This window comes from Macaca nemestrina, chromosome 1, assembly GCF_043159975.1.
Source record: "Macaca nemestrina isolate mMacNem1 chromosome 1, mMacNem.hap1, whole genome shotgun sequence".
Taxonomy (NCBI): domain Eukaryota; kingdom Metazoa; phylum Chordata; class Mammalia; order Primates; family Cercopithecidae; genus Macaca; species Macaca nemestrina.
Window position 1 is genome coordinate 189,452,097 of NC_092125.1, and position 15,270 is coordinate 189,467,366.

The 15,270-nt window shown below is 48.6% G+C and overlaps 1 protein-coding gene across 15 annotated transcripts in view; it reads left to right on the forward strand.

Annotated features, from left to right (window-relative positions):
- LOC105494913 (ERI1 exoribonuclease family member 3) overlaps window positions 1-15,003 on the forward strand; it is a 134,472-nt gene extending 119,469 nt beyond the window's left edge. For 10 of the 15 annotated variants that reach the window (XM_011763928.3, XM_011763925.3, XM_011763931.3 and 7 more), the window contains one exon: window positions 14,456-15,003. In XM_011763928.3, the coding sequence (XP_011762230.1) occupies window positions 14,456-14,485 (30 nt within the window). In that variant the 3' untranslated portion in view covers window positions 14,486-15,003. The remainder of the gene's footprint in view (window positions 1-14,455) is intronic. The other 5 variants (XM_011763933.2, XM_071094154.1, XM_011763932.3 and 2 more) reach the window with 3 other exon arrangements.
- The last annotated feature ends 267 nt before the right edge of the window (window positions 15,004-15,270 follow it).

Here is a 15,270-nt window from a genome sequence, read left to right on the forward strand (position 1 = left end):
AAACAAACAAAGGGGATAAATAATGCATTGGGAGCGGAGCCAGGCAAGGCGGCGGTATTGAAATTAATAGGGATTAGCTGAGCAGCTTGAGGATGAAATATTTACCAGGTGGGACAGGGCTTAGGGAGGGCATCCCTCCTTCCCAGAGACCATAGGCATAGCTAGGCCTTTCTCCAGGGCATCATTGGCTAGGACTGGGGCACCCCAGCACCACCACTGCCACCCCTGGCTGCCTGGGTTTGCAGGACAGGCTGGCCAGACAGATGAGAGCGCAGGTCCCAGCCAGTCTCCTTGCACAGCAAAGTCCTGGGGAAACCAAGATGCTAGAAGGGAATGGAGGTGGGGAAGGGTCTGAAACCTTCAGGGCTTTGGAAGCTGGAGACAAAGACCATGACAGGGTTTCAGGTCCTGGGCATGTCAAGGCTTTGGGTGGCAAATGTCAGGGCTGGAGTTGGTTTGCCTGTAATCTTGCCCCTCTTTCTTTTCCTCTGGTCCTTTCTTCTTTTCAGTATGTATTTCTTGCGTGTCTCTGTGGATAACATCTGTGCCCTCAGAGAGTTCATGGTCTAGCAGGAGGTGAAGGAGAGGCAGTTACGATACGCAAATTGGCTGCTGTGGGAGCACACAGAAGAGGTTCCTAACATGAAGGCAGGATGGAGGGAAGGCACCTAGAGGAAGCACTAGCAATCCTGGGTCCTGAGAGGTGAGGGCAATGAGCCAGGTGAGAAGTGGGGAGTTTTCTAGGCAGAAGGCAGAGGATTTGAAAACTCAAGGGGCACATGAGCCTGAACTTGGCTGTACAACAGGGGAGTGGGAATGATGAGACTAGAGATGTAAACAGGTCCAGAACTCAGACTTTTATAAAGGGGTTTGGATGCATTGGGAGCTGAGTCAGGCCAGGTGGCAATATTTAACTTAATAGGGATTAGCTGAGCAGTCCTGAGAGGGGTGAGGAGCCACTGGAGGTGGTGCTGGTGGTGGTGGTGGTGGTTTTAATTTTTGACTCTTAAACTTTTTACTTTGAATTAATTTTATATTTGTAGGAAAGTTTCTCTGTATCCCTTACCCAGCTTTCCCTCATGTTAACATCTTACATAATCACAATACAGTTATCAGTACCAGAAAATTAACATTGGTGCTATGCTACATTAAAGGGCTTATTAGGCCGGGTGTGGTGGCACACGCCTGTAATCCCAGCTATGTAATCCCAGCTACTTGGGAGGCTGAGGCACGGGACTCGCCTGAACCTGGGAGGCGGAGATGCAGTGAGCCGAGATCATGCCACTACACTCCAGCCTGGGCAACAGAGAGAAACCCTGTCTCAGAAAAAAAAGCCTTATTTTAATTTCACCAGTGTTTCCATTAATGTCCTTTTTCTGCTCCAGGTTCATTGAAGAGTTTGTTGTTGTTGTTGTTGTTGTTGTTGTTGCTGTTGTTGTTTTTTGAGGCAGCGTCTCACTCTGTTGCCCGGGATGGAATGCAGTAGTGCCATCTCGGCTCACTGCAATCTCCGCCTCCTGGGTTCAAGCGATTCTCCTGCCTCAGCCTCCTGAGTAGCTGGGATTACAGGTGCCACTATGCCCAGCTAATTTTTTGTATTTTTAGTAGGGACGGGGTTTTGCCATGTTGGCCAGGCTGGTCTCGAACTCCTGACCTCGTGATTCGCCCACCTTGGCCTCCCAAAGTGCTGGGATTACAGGCATTGAGCCACCGCGCCCAGCCTGGGTTTTAAGACAGGGAATGAAATGACCAGATTGGTGGTTTAATAGGACACCATGGAAGAAAGATTGGCAGGGGCACTGCCATTACCTAGTTGAGAGATGATGGTGGGCTGGACCAGGATGGTGGTAATGGGAATATGGACTTAGAAATTATTGGAAAATATATGGTAATTAAAGCTCCAGGAGGGGGAAGTTTGCCCAGGGAAGGAGAGTGAGAAGGGAAGAGGACCAATGACAGTTCTGAGCAACACCCATATCTAAGAGGTGATCAAAAGAAAGGGAGTGTTCAAAGGAACCAAGGAGAATTGCATGGAAAGTGAGGGTGGGCCACTGAAGCCCAGGGAAGAGAGCTTTAAGGAGTGAACTGTTCACCAATTGTCTATCAGTCAAAACCTGAAAAGCTTCATCCTCATGAGTCATAGGGATCATTAGAGAAAGCAGTGTTGGTAAAGCAGTGATCAGATTGCAAGGCGGGAGATGAAGAAATAAGATACTGAGTGTAAACAACTCTGAAGTTTGCCTCTAAAAGGGAGGAGAGATTGGGTACTAGCCAAATGGAAAAGGGAGTTAAAGGGAGACTTGTTTACTCCCAAGATGGGAGAGAATTAATATATTTACATGCTTATGTGAAGGAGCCAATGCAGAAGAAAAAAGTGAAGCTGTATCAGTGGAAATAGGAGTACTCAATAATGTAAGGACCCTGAAAAGGCCTGGATTCTGGGTTGGACCCTACCCAGGTGGAGCGGAGGGATGGGCTTAGAAAGTGACATCAGGCAATTAGCGGTGCGTGGTGTTAAGAGCCTATAATCCCAGCTACTCTGGAGGCTGAGGCAGGAGAATCGCTTGAACCCGGGAGGCAGAGGTTGCAGTGGGCCAAGACCACACCATTGCACTCCAGCCTGTGTGATAGAGCGAGACTCCATCTCAAAAAAAAAAAAAAAAAAAAAAGTGACATCAGGCTTGGCCCTCTCTTGTGACAGGATAAGAGGACTGGGGCAGACTCAGAAGAGTGGCTTCTATGTGGCTCCTGTGAAGTAGAAGATAAGATTGTTTGCATGGGTGAGGGGTTTGTGGTGATATTGAGGGCAGGGGATTTGAGATTTGTGGAAAGGAGAGAAACTTGAAATTGTCACTAGGGCTGAAGGGAGAGAGAGTGCACACTAATCAGGAACACTGGAGATTGGCTGGGCAGTTTTATATACCCAACTGAGGCTGATGACTCTGATTTTGTAAGTGGCACTAGTGGCACTAGTCTATGGTTGGGATTTTCTCTAGTCACACGCTCCAGGTGGCAGGCACAGAGAAGGCAGATTTTGGGTTTTTCCAGGCAAGGGTGATAAGGAAAAGGGAATAAGAGAGTTGAGGATTGGCAAGAAAAAGACTGAAAAGTAATGGACTGTGCAATCCAGGCTTCAAAGGCAGACATGTCAGTTATGTTGCTAGGACAGAAACTATGACTTTTCCCTTCTTTTTCACTAAATAGAACCCCTGTATAATTATAGAACCCCTGTATAATAATCAGTGTGTACCTAGTTAAAAGACTACTTTTTTAGTTTTCCACACAGCTAGGTACAGCCATGTCTCTGAGCTCTGGCTGGTGAAACAAAAGGAAGTGTGTTGTCTGGGACTTCCAGGAATGATGTTTAAAGGGAAACAACTCAGCTGGGAAATACGCTATTCTTGCCTTTTCCCACCTTCCCTCTTTCTTTTTCCTGGAATGTGGATTTGATGGTTGGAGCTCCAGCAGCTGTTTTGGACTATGAAATAGTCTGAGGGTTGGAAACCACATGCTGAGAATGGCAGGGCAGAAAGAAAGAAGAAGTCTGAAGAGTCTGATGACTTTGTGGAACTGAGGGGCGTTTAGTCAACTTATATTGCGAGCCATACTCGTAGAATGCCTTTCTTAGTAAAGCTATATTTCTTCCCTCTCTGTTTTCACTGGGGTTTTAGTCTAAACTTGATTCTTTTAGCCTTTTTCCTAACATAGCCTGTGTCCTGAGATACAGCTAGAAACAATTTGATCAAATGTTTCAAGAGAGCAAAAGAAAAAAAGGGTTACCAACTTCCCAGCCTGAAATAGCAGCGTCCTCTTTGTCCTTCGGCCTGCCTCCTTTATTCAGTGAGTTCTATGTTGTAAGGTCCATTCCTTATGTCATTCTCCTTCCTGCCTTTACATTCTGTATCAGTTAGTATACTTTCAGCTGCAAGAAAAAGAAACCCCAATTTTAAATATCTTAAACAATAAGGGGATTTATTATCTCACAAAAGAAATTCGGCAGTAAGGTGATCCTAAGGTTGGTTAATTCAGCATCTCAGCAATGTTATCAGGGACCCAGATTTGTTTCCAGTTTTCTTTCATCTTCAGCATGGTCTTCATAGGCTAACTCCCCTCAAGGTTGGAAGATGGCTTCTGCAGTCCCAGACATTATGTGCAGGTACGAAAACATCCAGCAGAATATAAAGGACTATTTTTCCCTCATTCTTGTCTTCATAAGAGAGAAGAAATTTTCCTTGAAGGCCTTTCAGCAAACTTACCCTCACATCTCAGTAGCCAGAACACATGCCTATCCCTATGTCAATGACTGGCAAGGGAGAACGGGTCACCAAAAATGGCTCAGACCACAGAGGATTAATTCTGATTACTTGAAGGAGTAGTGGGCTCTGCCAACAGGGCAGAAGGTGGTGGCGCTTGGGAACATCATCAATAGTGAACAAGGGCTGGGCCCAATGGCTCATGTCTATAATCCCAGCACTTTGGGAGGCTGGGGAAGGTGGAACCAGCCTTGGTAACATAGCAAGACTCCATATCTACCAAAAAAAAAAATTAGCCAGGCATGGTGGCATACTTGTAGTTCCAGCTGCTCGGGAGGCTGATGCAGGAGGATTGCTTGACCCCAGGAGGCTGAGACTGCGGTGAGCTATGACCAAGCCACTGCACTTCTGCCTGGGTGACAGAGTAACATTCTAATTCAAAGAAACAGAAGTGGGCAAGGAAAAATGTGAATACAGGAGAGACAATACATATGGAGAGAGTAAGGGTATAAATTTTAAGGTTTCAGTGAGTGGAAAAAAAAAAGTATACAGACAGGTTAGGCATCCCTAATCTGAAAATCCCAAATCCAGAATGCTCCAAAATTCGAAACTTTTTGACTGCCAGCATAACACCACAAGTGGAAAATTCCACACCTGACCTCATGTGATGGGTCGCCATCAAAACTTTGTTTTATGCACAAAATTATATAAACGATTATATAAAATTACCTTCAGGGTATGTGCATAAAGTATAGAAGAAACATAAATGAATTCTGTGTTTAGACTTGGGTCCCCATCCCCAAGATATCTCATGTATATGCAAATATTGCACAATCTGAAAAAAATCCAAAATTCAAAACACTCCTGGTCTCCAAGCACTTGGATAATAACCTTGTTATTGTCAGAAACCAGGGATATTTGGATTTAATATTTCAAAGGAAGAGTAGTAGGATGTTTAAAAGGTTGAGTGTGTTACTGTGAATATGGGTGGAAATTAGATACAATGGAGAAGGCCATTAGTGCTAAAGTCAAAGAATGAAGAGGCTGGCAACAAGATTTCTCAAAAGGTCAGGATATAGAGGTTATGGCAGGCAGGTCTCTTGGGAGGGAGGTGGCCATGGTCTGGATTGATAGCACGTGCTCACAAGAAAGTCTCCAGATAGTCTGCTGGTACATGGGTCTGGGGCCGGGTCACAGGTCCTGGTACTTTCCAGCTACCTGGGGCAGCACAGGCAAGTGGCATAACCTCTCTGTATCTCAGTATCCTCATTTTACAAGGAATCTGTCCTGGTAGTTCAGGCCATTCTGGAAGAGGGTGAGGCCCTGACATGTTCCTATTGGAACCACTACAGGGCCCAGAAGACTGATGAGGCTGCCAGGTATGGCAGATCAGCTCAGCTGTTCTCAGTAGCCAACCCCTCCCTGGCTGGGTTCCCTTTACTTGGCCATAGGTGATCTGGCTATAACCTGGCACTTCTAGTTGTGGCATCCCAGACCAGGAGGAAGGTGAGGCTTCCTGGCCCCTCTACCTGGATGGGGCCTTGGCTGGGATTGAGTTGGGGGAGGCGGGCATCCTATGTAATGGCCAGAGCAGCCGCCCTGTTACTACGGCGTATTTCACTTTTAATTCTGACATATAATGTAATGATCTTTTTTAAGGCCCGATGATATTATCTGCCTGACTAGATTATTGAGTCTTCATCATCTCCAGATAAATTTATGGCCAGGACGAGGCTCAGGATTTATCATCAGTCAATAGAGCTCGATACTCTAACAAGGCGTGTAATAAGATATACATATTTAATGATCCAAGGGGAGGAGCGCTAATGGGAGTCGAGTGAGTGGTCCATGGGGCTGGGGCTCTGCCCTAGGGTTGCCATGGCTGTGGGGACATGGATGTGGTCTTTGCCCTATGGTCCCCAACTCTGGTCTTTCTCAGGACTGCCTCAGTCTCCTTCCCAAGAGCCTGAGGAAGGAAGAGGTAGGGAAAGGAAGAGGCAGCATTAGGGCCAGGCCAGAGCTAGGGCCCAAGCATCTTCAGCCCAAAGGGTGTATGCACCCCCTGAGAACTTCGCTCCCGCTTCCAGGCCTTGGAAGGGTTGGGGGTGTCCTTAGATCTGTACGCCCAGGCCCCTGAGCATTAGGGTGAGCCCACAAGGGAGGGAGTGCCGGGGCTGCGTGCCCAGGCCGCACTGATGGTGACGGATGGTTTTTCATTATAGCCTCTCAGGTCCTGCCCGCGCCCTGTGTGGAAATTCTATTTATTCCCTAATTTGTAAAAATTCCCTCTTTATCTGATCCCAATCAGGGCGGGGTAATTGGCTCTCTGGGGCAGCGGCTGGGGTCCTTGATGAAGAGCTATGTGGATGTACCCAGCCCGGCCCCCACCCAGCCTGCCACCAGGGCCCACAATTAATAATGATTTGCAAATGGCAGACAAGCAATAACACAGAAAGATGTGGCGTCCGTGCTGCCTCTTCATTTCCTTCCCTCGCAGATATAAATGGCCACAGAACAAAAACCCAACACTATAAATTCTAGAATTAGTTATTCACCGGGATAAATGGGGCCCGGAGCCACCAGCCACTCTCCCTGCCACCATTCTTGCCTGCTTTCCCTGATCCAGGTTCTGGCCCCATGTCTGTCTTGAGCCTGGTGCCTGACTCTTCTGCCTCTTTGGCTCACAGCACAATTCCTCAGTTTCTTCCCACCACTCCAGCTACCTCCTCCTGTGTGGCCGAAACTTGGGAGTGGTCACCTGGTCTGGGCCTGTAGCTTCCTCTGCAGGGCTGGAGCCAGCAGGTGGGATCCTCCCTCCACCTCTTCTTGTGGACCTCCCTGGCTACCCAGTGTGGTTTCTGTCCTCATTCTGTATTGGGGTTTGAATGAAGTTGACATGTCCTGCCAAGCCTGGGAGTCTGGATAAGGGTTGGTCTTGGGTATCATCTTTGGCATTTGGGACCAATCCTGTCCGTTGGCCAAATCTGAGTTGAGTTCCTGGTGGCCAAATGCACTGTAAGTGACATAAGGGGTTTGATGCTGTGCTTACTGGTCAGGCAGTTCTGGGATGCTAGCAAAGGGGTTTCCGGGCACCATGCCCTCCCGGCCAGGCACATCCCCCCCCCAACCCCACTGCCCCCAAGTGGCTGTGAGCTGGCGGGTAATGGGCGTGTAATGGCCTCATTTCCATGCCTGGCCTCCAGGAGCGGCGGTAAGTGTTTGATTGCCTTAATTTCCAAACACATCATTATCCCAGCTTTACCAGCGCTTAATAAACACTTTATGAGGATTTTTTTAAAAACATCTTCGGTTCGCATACTTCTCTGAAGTGATAAACTCTAATTAAGTCTAATATTTAAAAATATGGTAATGGTGAGTTGTTTGAATAAGTGGACTGCATTTCTGTAATTTCATTATTACGTAAAACACGCTAATTATTTGGAGCACGCTTATTACGGTGAGAGAAATCGCCTGCTAATCAAGATGAAATTGCCTTTTCCCCTTATTGTGGAACCATCGTCATCCTTCACCATCAGCCTGTGGCACCTCCAGGCACCTCGGTGGGGTGGAGGGGGCTGAGGGGAGGGGCTGAAAGGGGTCACTTTGGAGTGGAGGCTGTAAGGACCCCGTCTGGGGGAGGGGGAGGAAGCTATGGGAGCCATGGCTGTGGAGAGAAGGGAGTGTGTGTCTAGGAAGTGTGTCAGGTGGGCCAAGGTGGCCGTGAATGGGGGCTCGGGACTGTGTAGGCCATGTCTGAGACAAGGGGGGTGGGGATATCAGGATATTATTGTTGGAATAATATTATTTTTTTAGATGTTATTGGAATTACAAAAATAATAACTAACCGAGCTACTGTTTTAGGCACTTCACAAATAACTCATTTCATCTTTTTAACAACACTTTAAGGGAAGTTATTGCTATAATTATTATTATTCCCATTTTAGAGAAGAAGAAACCAAAACAAAGAGAAGTTAAATAGAATTCAGGAACTTGCTCAAGTTCACATAGTTACTGAGTGGTGGAGTTTGGATTCAAACCCAGAAGCAGGATATACTGGGGCTGTCTACTGTGTCAGTCCTAAACTCACTGTCTTGGCCTCCATCTTCCTTCTAAGCTAACATTTGATGCTAAACCTTAAACTGCACCCAGCTGTTGGGTCCCCATCACAGAGTTGCCAGAAAATACAGGGTTACAAATAATACAGGACACTAAATTTGAATTTCAGATAAATAATTTTTAGTACTAAAAAAAAAATAAGTATGTCCTGTATGGAGCTGGGGCTGCATTTAATCTGGCAGTCCTGTGTCAAGCAGACCTAGGCACTGCACTTTGCTCTCAGGGCATTACTGCTGCCAGGATGTCTAGACAGACAGATGTGGCAATAGTTGAGGTTCTAGAATGTGGACACACCCAGGGATCCTGCTGTGTCACCCTTACCATGTGTGGTTCCTGCTCCTTGCACTGTTTTCCATACCACCTCCCAACTACCCTACCCTATCTCAGCTGGTCCCTGTTCCATGGACTCTCGCCTCATTCCTCACCATGTCCTGAAGATCACTAATACAGTGCGTTACCAAGCTAAGCATTCCGCAGGCAGGAGGCCTGTGGAGACTCCAGCAGACCTCAGGATGTGTCTGCATGTTCCTTTAGGCCACACTGCCTCTTAGTCCCATAAGATCAGCAGCTTGCCACCCTACTGTCCCTCCTGTTCCCCCAGTTTGATTGGCTTCTTTGATCATTTCACATACATTCTCTCCTGCCTCCAACAGACACATGTATGGGAATTATATATATGATAGAGGTGTCATTTCAAAAGGATGGGGAAAGTGTAGACAGTTCAATCAATGGTGGTAGGACAATTGGCTATCGGGGGGAAAAAGTTAGAGTTTTTATTTCTTACCACACACAAAAATAAATTCCAGACAGATTAAAAAGTTAATATAAAAAAACTGAAAGTATTAGAAGAAAACATAGGATAGGGGTGTGTGTGTGTGTGTGTGTGTGTGTGTGTGTGTGTGTGTGTGTGTGTTTAATAATGCTGAGATAGAGAAGACATTAGCCTAGAAACCATAAAGAAATGCCTGACAAATTTAGATGTCCTATAGGAGTATGACTTAACTTATCCAAAGCTAAGTTCATCACTGCCCCAAATTTGCATCTTCCCTGGTATGCCTTATCTCAGTGAGTGGCACTGAGATCCTAGATGCTTTCCCTCTGCCATCCTAATCCCCCCATTAAGGCTTGCTTATTCTATTTCCTAAAAATTCTCTTACCTCCATCCACTTCCCCCACATCATCAATAGATCTTCTCCATTTCCACTGCCACTGGCCTAGTTCTGGGCCATTATTTCTGGTCTGGACCACAGTACAATCTGCTAATTGATCTGTCTGCCTTCAGGGTTAATCCTTCTAATGCGGTCCTCACATCTAGGATGGTAATTCTGAAACACAGATCTGGTACTGTCATTCCCCTCCTTAAACATGTTAATGTCCATCATTCTCAGAATATTAACATCTTAAGCTCCTTAGTTTAGCATTTGGGTTCTTTAGGATTCCCTTTAGTCAGTCACTGACCACCAGCTTCATCTCTTGACACGCCCTTCTGATTCTTCATCACCCCCACCCATCTGATAAACTTAATTTTTTTTGGACACTCCACATTTCACCTCCATAAATGTGCCTATGCTGAGAACACCTTCCTCACCCCAACCCTAACTGGGTGGGCTAGCTCCCTCTCCCATCCCCTGAGACCTCTGCTTAACTCTGGAGTCTTTTCCTAATCCTCAAACGGAACTAGATTACTTTTCCATGCATCCTTTTCTCATAGCACTGCACACCTGACAGGGCTGTCTTTGAGTTCCTTGAGGGCAGGGAGCTACAGAGTCTTGCACATCCCTCAGAAGCATTATGGTACAAGATCACTGAACATACAGAAGGTGTCAGTGCATGTTTGCTGAATGAATGAGTACATGAATGAATGGACTTCTCACTTCTTGGGTCCCCTTCCTCTTGAGGGTCTCCCTAGTCCAGGCCCTGCTTCCTGTCCACTACCACTCAGTTCCCAGGTAAGTACCACTAATGAAGAATATCAGCCTCAGGTTGTTTGCCCTTTGTGAGCTCTTTCTGGGTGTCCTAAGTGATCTGAGCAACTCTTTTGTGTGCAGATTCTTTGTCAGGCAGACATTTGACTGTCCTTGGGCCCAGCCAACAAGCTTATCCTTCCTTGTTAGGTGCTAGCCCCACTAATCTTCTCTCAGGGATTTATGCAGCTGCACTCCTCACATTATGGTCCTGGCAATATAAAAATATTTCCAACACTGAGAATATTAATGCCTCAAAAAAGAGGAGAGGGTCATCTTGTCACAAATTGATGATCCTGCAGAAACATAAAAACAGGTTAGCCTGGCCAGGCAAGGTGCTCACGCCTATAATCCCAGCCCTTTGGGAGGCCGAGGTACAAGAATTGGAGGCAGAGGTTGCAGTGAGCTGAGGTCACGCCACTGCACTCCAGCCTGGGTGACAGAGCGAGACTGTCTCAAAACAAAACAAAAGGAAACAAAACCAAAGGTTAGCCTTCTAGAATTTGAAGGTGAGGTAGACCTACTCTTGGAGGCCTCTATTGTGGGTGCAAGGCTGTGCTCCCTGCCACCCCACTCTCACCCTACAGCAGCTTCATGCTGGCCTCCGTAGCTCAATGAGAGGTCCTGGAAGGCAAGCCTGCTAACCCAGGTGGCCCCCAGAGCTTCAAGCAGAAAACTTTCCAAGAGACTATGTTGCCACCAGACTCACCCTGCTGCTCACTCTCTCTGAATTTTTGGCCTATTAAAAGCCCCAGATCTGTCTCTAGTGCTTCTGCCAAGCTTCCTCACTTTCTAGTAGGGCCATAGACTTAAAAAAAAAAAAAAAAAAAAAAAATCAAGGCTTCAAGGGCTGGAAGAAGAGCCTGGAGCTGGAAGTCCATGGCTGCCATTCCACTGACTTGCTAGGTGAACTGGAGCAAATTTCTTCCTCTCCCTGGTTTCTCTTTATTGTAGTGGGCCAACTGCAACAAGTTAGACTCCAGAAATACCCAGTAAACAGGATCCGAAGTCAGAATTTGGAGTGAATGCCAATTTGGTTTCACCAAGTCTGCCGGCCCCTATCAGTCATCTGTGCTATCAGTTGTATACACTTTCTCACCACTAGTTCCTCCAGAAAACTAGCTTCCTTGCCTTTTCTTCAGAAAGAGGAGGTATTCCAAGCATAAAGAACAGCATGTGCAAAGATATGGGTGCAACACCTTGTTCAGTCCTCACAATAACAGCAAGGCCATTATCACCCTAGTAGAGGAACCTAAGTATTAGAGACGCTAAGCCCTTGCTGCGTGTTATGCAGCCAGTGGGTGAAGTTTAGATTGGAAACATGTCTTTCTGGCTCCAAAACCCACTTTGTCATTTTCAGAAAACAGTGAGTGAGGGTCCTTTAGATTGGAGTCCAGGGATTGAGGGTTGAGTATGGCAGAGACCAGAAATAGCAGGGATCAATTTTTGTGGAGTCTTTAAGACACATTACGGAGTGTAGACTTTAAACTGAGGGCAAGGAGAGCCATTGAATGGCTTTAAGGAAGAAGAACATGATCAGATTTATGTCAGAAAAATCACTTTGGCTGTAAGAGAATGAATTCGGGGGAGAAAGAGGACAGCTGTTGTAATCCAAGATGATTAGGCAGAGACTAAGAAGAGAAAATCTGCAGAAGTTCGTACTTGATTAGATTTGGAGAGTGAGGGAGAGAGCAAAGTGGCAACATGACTCAGATTTCTTCTTTGAGCATTTTGGGTGGATTATGGTGCCATTCACTGGGACAGAGAACATAGCAGGTTGAGGGGTAAGCAGCAGCTTGGAGAGAAAATTAGCTCATGATTGGACGTTTAGGGTTTATCTAGAAAGAGGTGTTCAGGAATATGTGGTGTGGAGCCCAGGAGCTGTCCAGGCTGGAGACGGTGATCTTCAGGGGGTAGCCGAAACTCACGATTTAGATGAAGTCATCCAGTGTGTAGAGTGGGGAGAGGTCAAGGACAGAGACTGGGACATGGGGACCCTCTCCCAGCACAGGGCCAGGCACAGGTGGGAGATCAGTGCTTGCCCACTGGATGGCTGGTGGCCCGGGGGTTGGGGCTGGGACATTCACTTGGGCCAGGGGAAGCAAATTGAATGATTTGTCCAGCAATGAGGGAGGAGCCAGATGAAGTCAATAGAAAACTAATTTTCTTTTCTGCTGGAAGAAATGAGGTGTGTGGCCACTGGGTAATTGCAGATAACGAGGGGACTTATTCTTAATATGCACAGCGGCCATGGTCCCTAGGGTACAGGAGACAGGAAGGATTGGAGGTGCCCTGAAAGGGCCAGACTTGTTTGGCAAGAAAATCACCCTATCATAGTCCCTCTATTGGCACCACCACAGCCCATGGGCCCCATCCTAACCCCTCCCCCTCTTAGGCCCCTTCCTGTCCCATTCCCCTTCCTGTCAACTGCCTAGCACAGCCCCTCCCTCCTCCACCCTCTACCCCCACAGCACAGGCGCACACACTAAGAGAGACAAATGATGGGGCCTCAGCTGAGCGGGGTGCGTGTCCGGCCCATAAACCACGGAGATGGGTCACGTCTGGAGTTGCCATGGCCGCCACTACCCACCCATCTGTCTTCCCACTGTTCTGCCTCAGACCAGCCCGTACGGCTTCCTGAGTCCCTGGGGGAAGGTGTCACCTCTCCATTCCCACATCCACTGCAGGTACATCCACACTGAGCTCTGCGAGACAGGACCCTTTCTGACTTGCCTGCCCAAAGCAGGCTCCGCAGAGCTAGGATCTGGCTAGTGATGCAGGGTGTGGGCCGACCAGAGACTGCGCCTCTTATTGCACTTGTCTAGTGCTGGAGGGTCCCCTTCCTAGGCTAAGGTCCTGGCAAAGGTGGGCCTTGACAGGCAGAGAACTCCTGACCCCACCTTGAGCTTATTACCCCCCACACTTGATTATGACATTGATGTACAATATTTCTACAATCACAGCATCGATCCTATGAAGGCTAGTGGTGGCTGAGGCCCTGGTTATGGCCCAGGAGCAGCTAAGGGAGATGGGAGAAGAGGCAGGTGAGGGGATAATGAGTTGGTGGCTGCGTGGGCAGCTGAATAGAAAAACTCAAGGCACTCAGGCTGCTTCTCTCCTAGGCTTCCTCTAGTTGAATAAGCTCTGGGCAGGTGCACCTCCTGCTGGTGGTGGCAGTGATGAAACAAATCCTGGCCCATGTCCATGATACTGAGGCCCCAGAGGCCTGATCCTGCAGCCTCCAGGGTTCTAGGACAGTTGAAAGCATCCAATACTGGAGAAACTGTTTGTGATAGTCTAATACAGGCAGACATTCCACAAGGTATGGGCAGAAACAGGGCCCAAAAAGGGACTAGCACCCACTTTGAGCCTACTAGGACAGAGGCAGGGCTTCTGCTGACGTATACAGGAGTGTCTGGTAGAGGGCTGATGGCCAAGGCTATGAGGAGGACCACAAATCTGGACCCTCCCTATCCTATCGGAGCTGCACAGGAACAGGTGCCCAGGCAAGTTGCTGTTTGAGCACACAAGCCCAGGACACAGGGTAGGTGTGTTTCCCAGGGCCCTGGCCCAGCAGTGCCGAGCCTTGTGCCTTGTCACTAGTGATTATGGCCTGGGTCACATCTTCCACACACACGAAAGTGCCGGCAAAGTCACCCTGGCCGTGGGTGTGATGAATGGCCGCCCAGTAATGAAATGGAGACATCAAGGCGGGTGGCGGGAAGACGGAGTGTGGCGGACGGGCCGTCCCCACGCGGCGGCAACAAGAAGGATCGCCCAGCGGCCGGGGGCCGTCAAGGGAGAAATTACACATTTACTCTGCCTTTTTCTTACTGCGACGGCGCCCATACATCACCGCTGGGGCTGGGGCGGGACATGCCGGCCAATTTCCAGCATGAATTATGGAACTGAGAAGCATCGAGACCAGGCTTCCTGCTGGCCCAGCATCACCCAGCCCAACCTGAAGCCAGGGATGCTGCCACCAGGGGATGGGACCACCCTCTCTAAAGCCTGTGGCTCCTGAATCTTGACCCTGCTTCCCACCCCCGCCCTTGTAAGAGCACCTGTGGGCATGGAGGGGAAGGATCTGGGGCCGATCTAAATGTCTTCTCTCCTTTTTAGACGACTGCAAGAACATTGCCAACATCATGAAGACACTCGCCTATCGAGGCTTCATCTTCAAGCAGACATCGAAGCCGTTCTGATTGGCCGAGGACAGGATGGGGCAGGACAGGGTAGCTGTTTGGCCCAGCCCAGAATCCTCCTCTCCCTCACCAGAGGGGAAGAGGGAGAGTGGCATAGCTCTGCATCCAGAGTGTCCCCCAGCTGCCCTGTGGGCTTGTGCCCTTGGCGTGGGCTTGTGCCCTTGCAAGGGCTTGGCCACTTGGCCCTTCTGGAGCAGACACTTTGTGCCCCCCATCCCCACCCCTCAATCTCAGCCCAGTATTAGCCCCTCCCATTGCGGGCCTGGGCTAGGGGAACCCAGGCACTCACCGCCTCCTCCCTGGTACACAGGCTTCTGTGGGGCCACCAAGCCCCCCCTGTGCCCCCTCCCATCCATAGTGCATGGTGTGTGGTGCCCCCAGGGCTCCAGGACAGATCAGGCCCCACCTTGTGTCTACCCCCATCCCCGCTGTGAACGTGCCACTGAATAAAGTCGGGGAAACGAGGCAGTGGGTGTGTGTGCAAAGCCGTCTGTGTATGTGAGGCTGCTGCTGTGCCAAAGCTGTCAGGATGTGAAGGTAGGTAGAGCATGCTCCAGACTGCCTCTGTGCACAAGGCCATCCGTGTGTGACTGGCCGTCACTGCAGCACCTGTGACACCCTCACTCAATATGCACACAACTGTGGCAGTGCGGGGACTATCAGTACAGGCTGTGTGCAAAGCCATCTTAAGTGTAAACCACAGGTGCTCTGAGGTGCAGGAGTTTGGGTGAA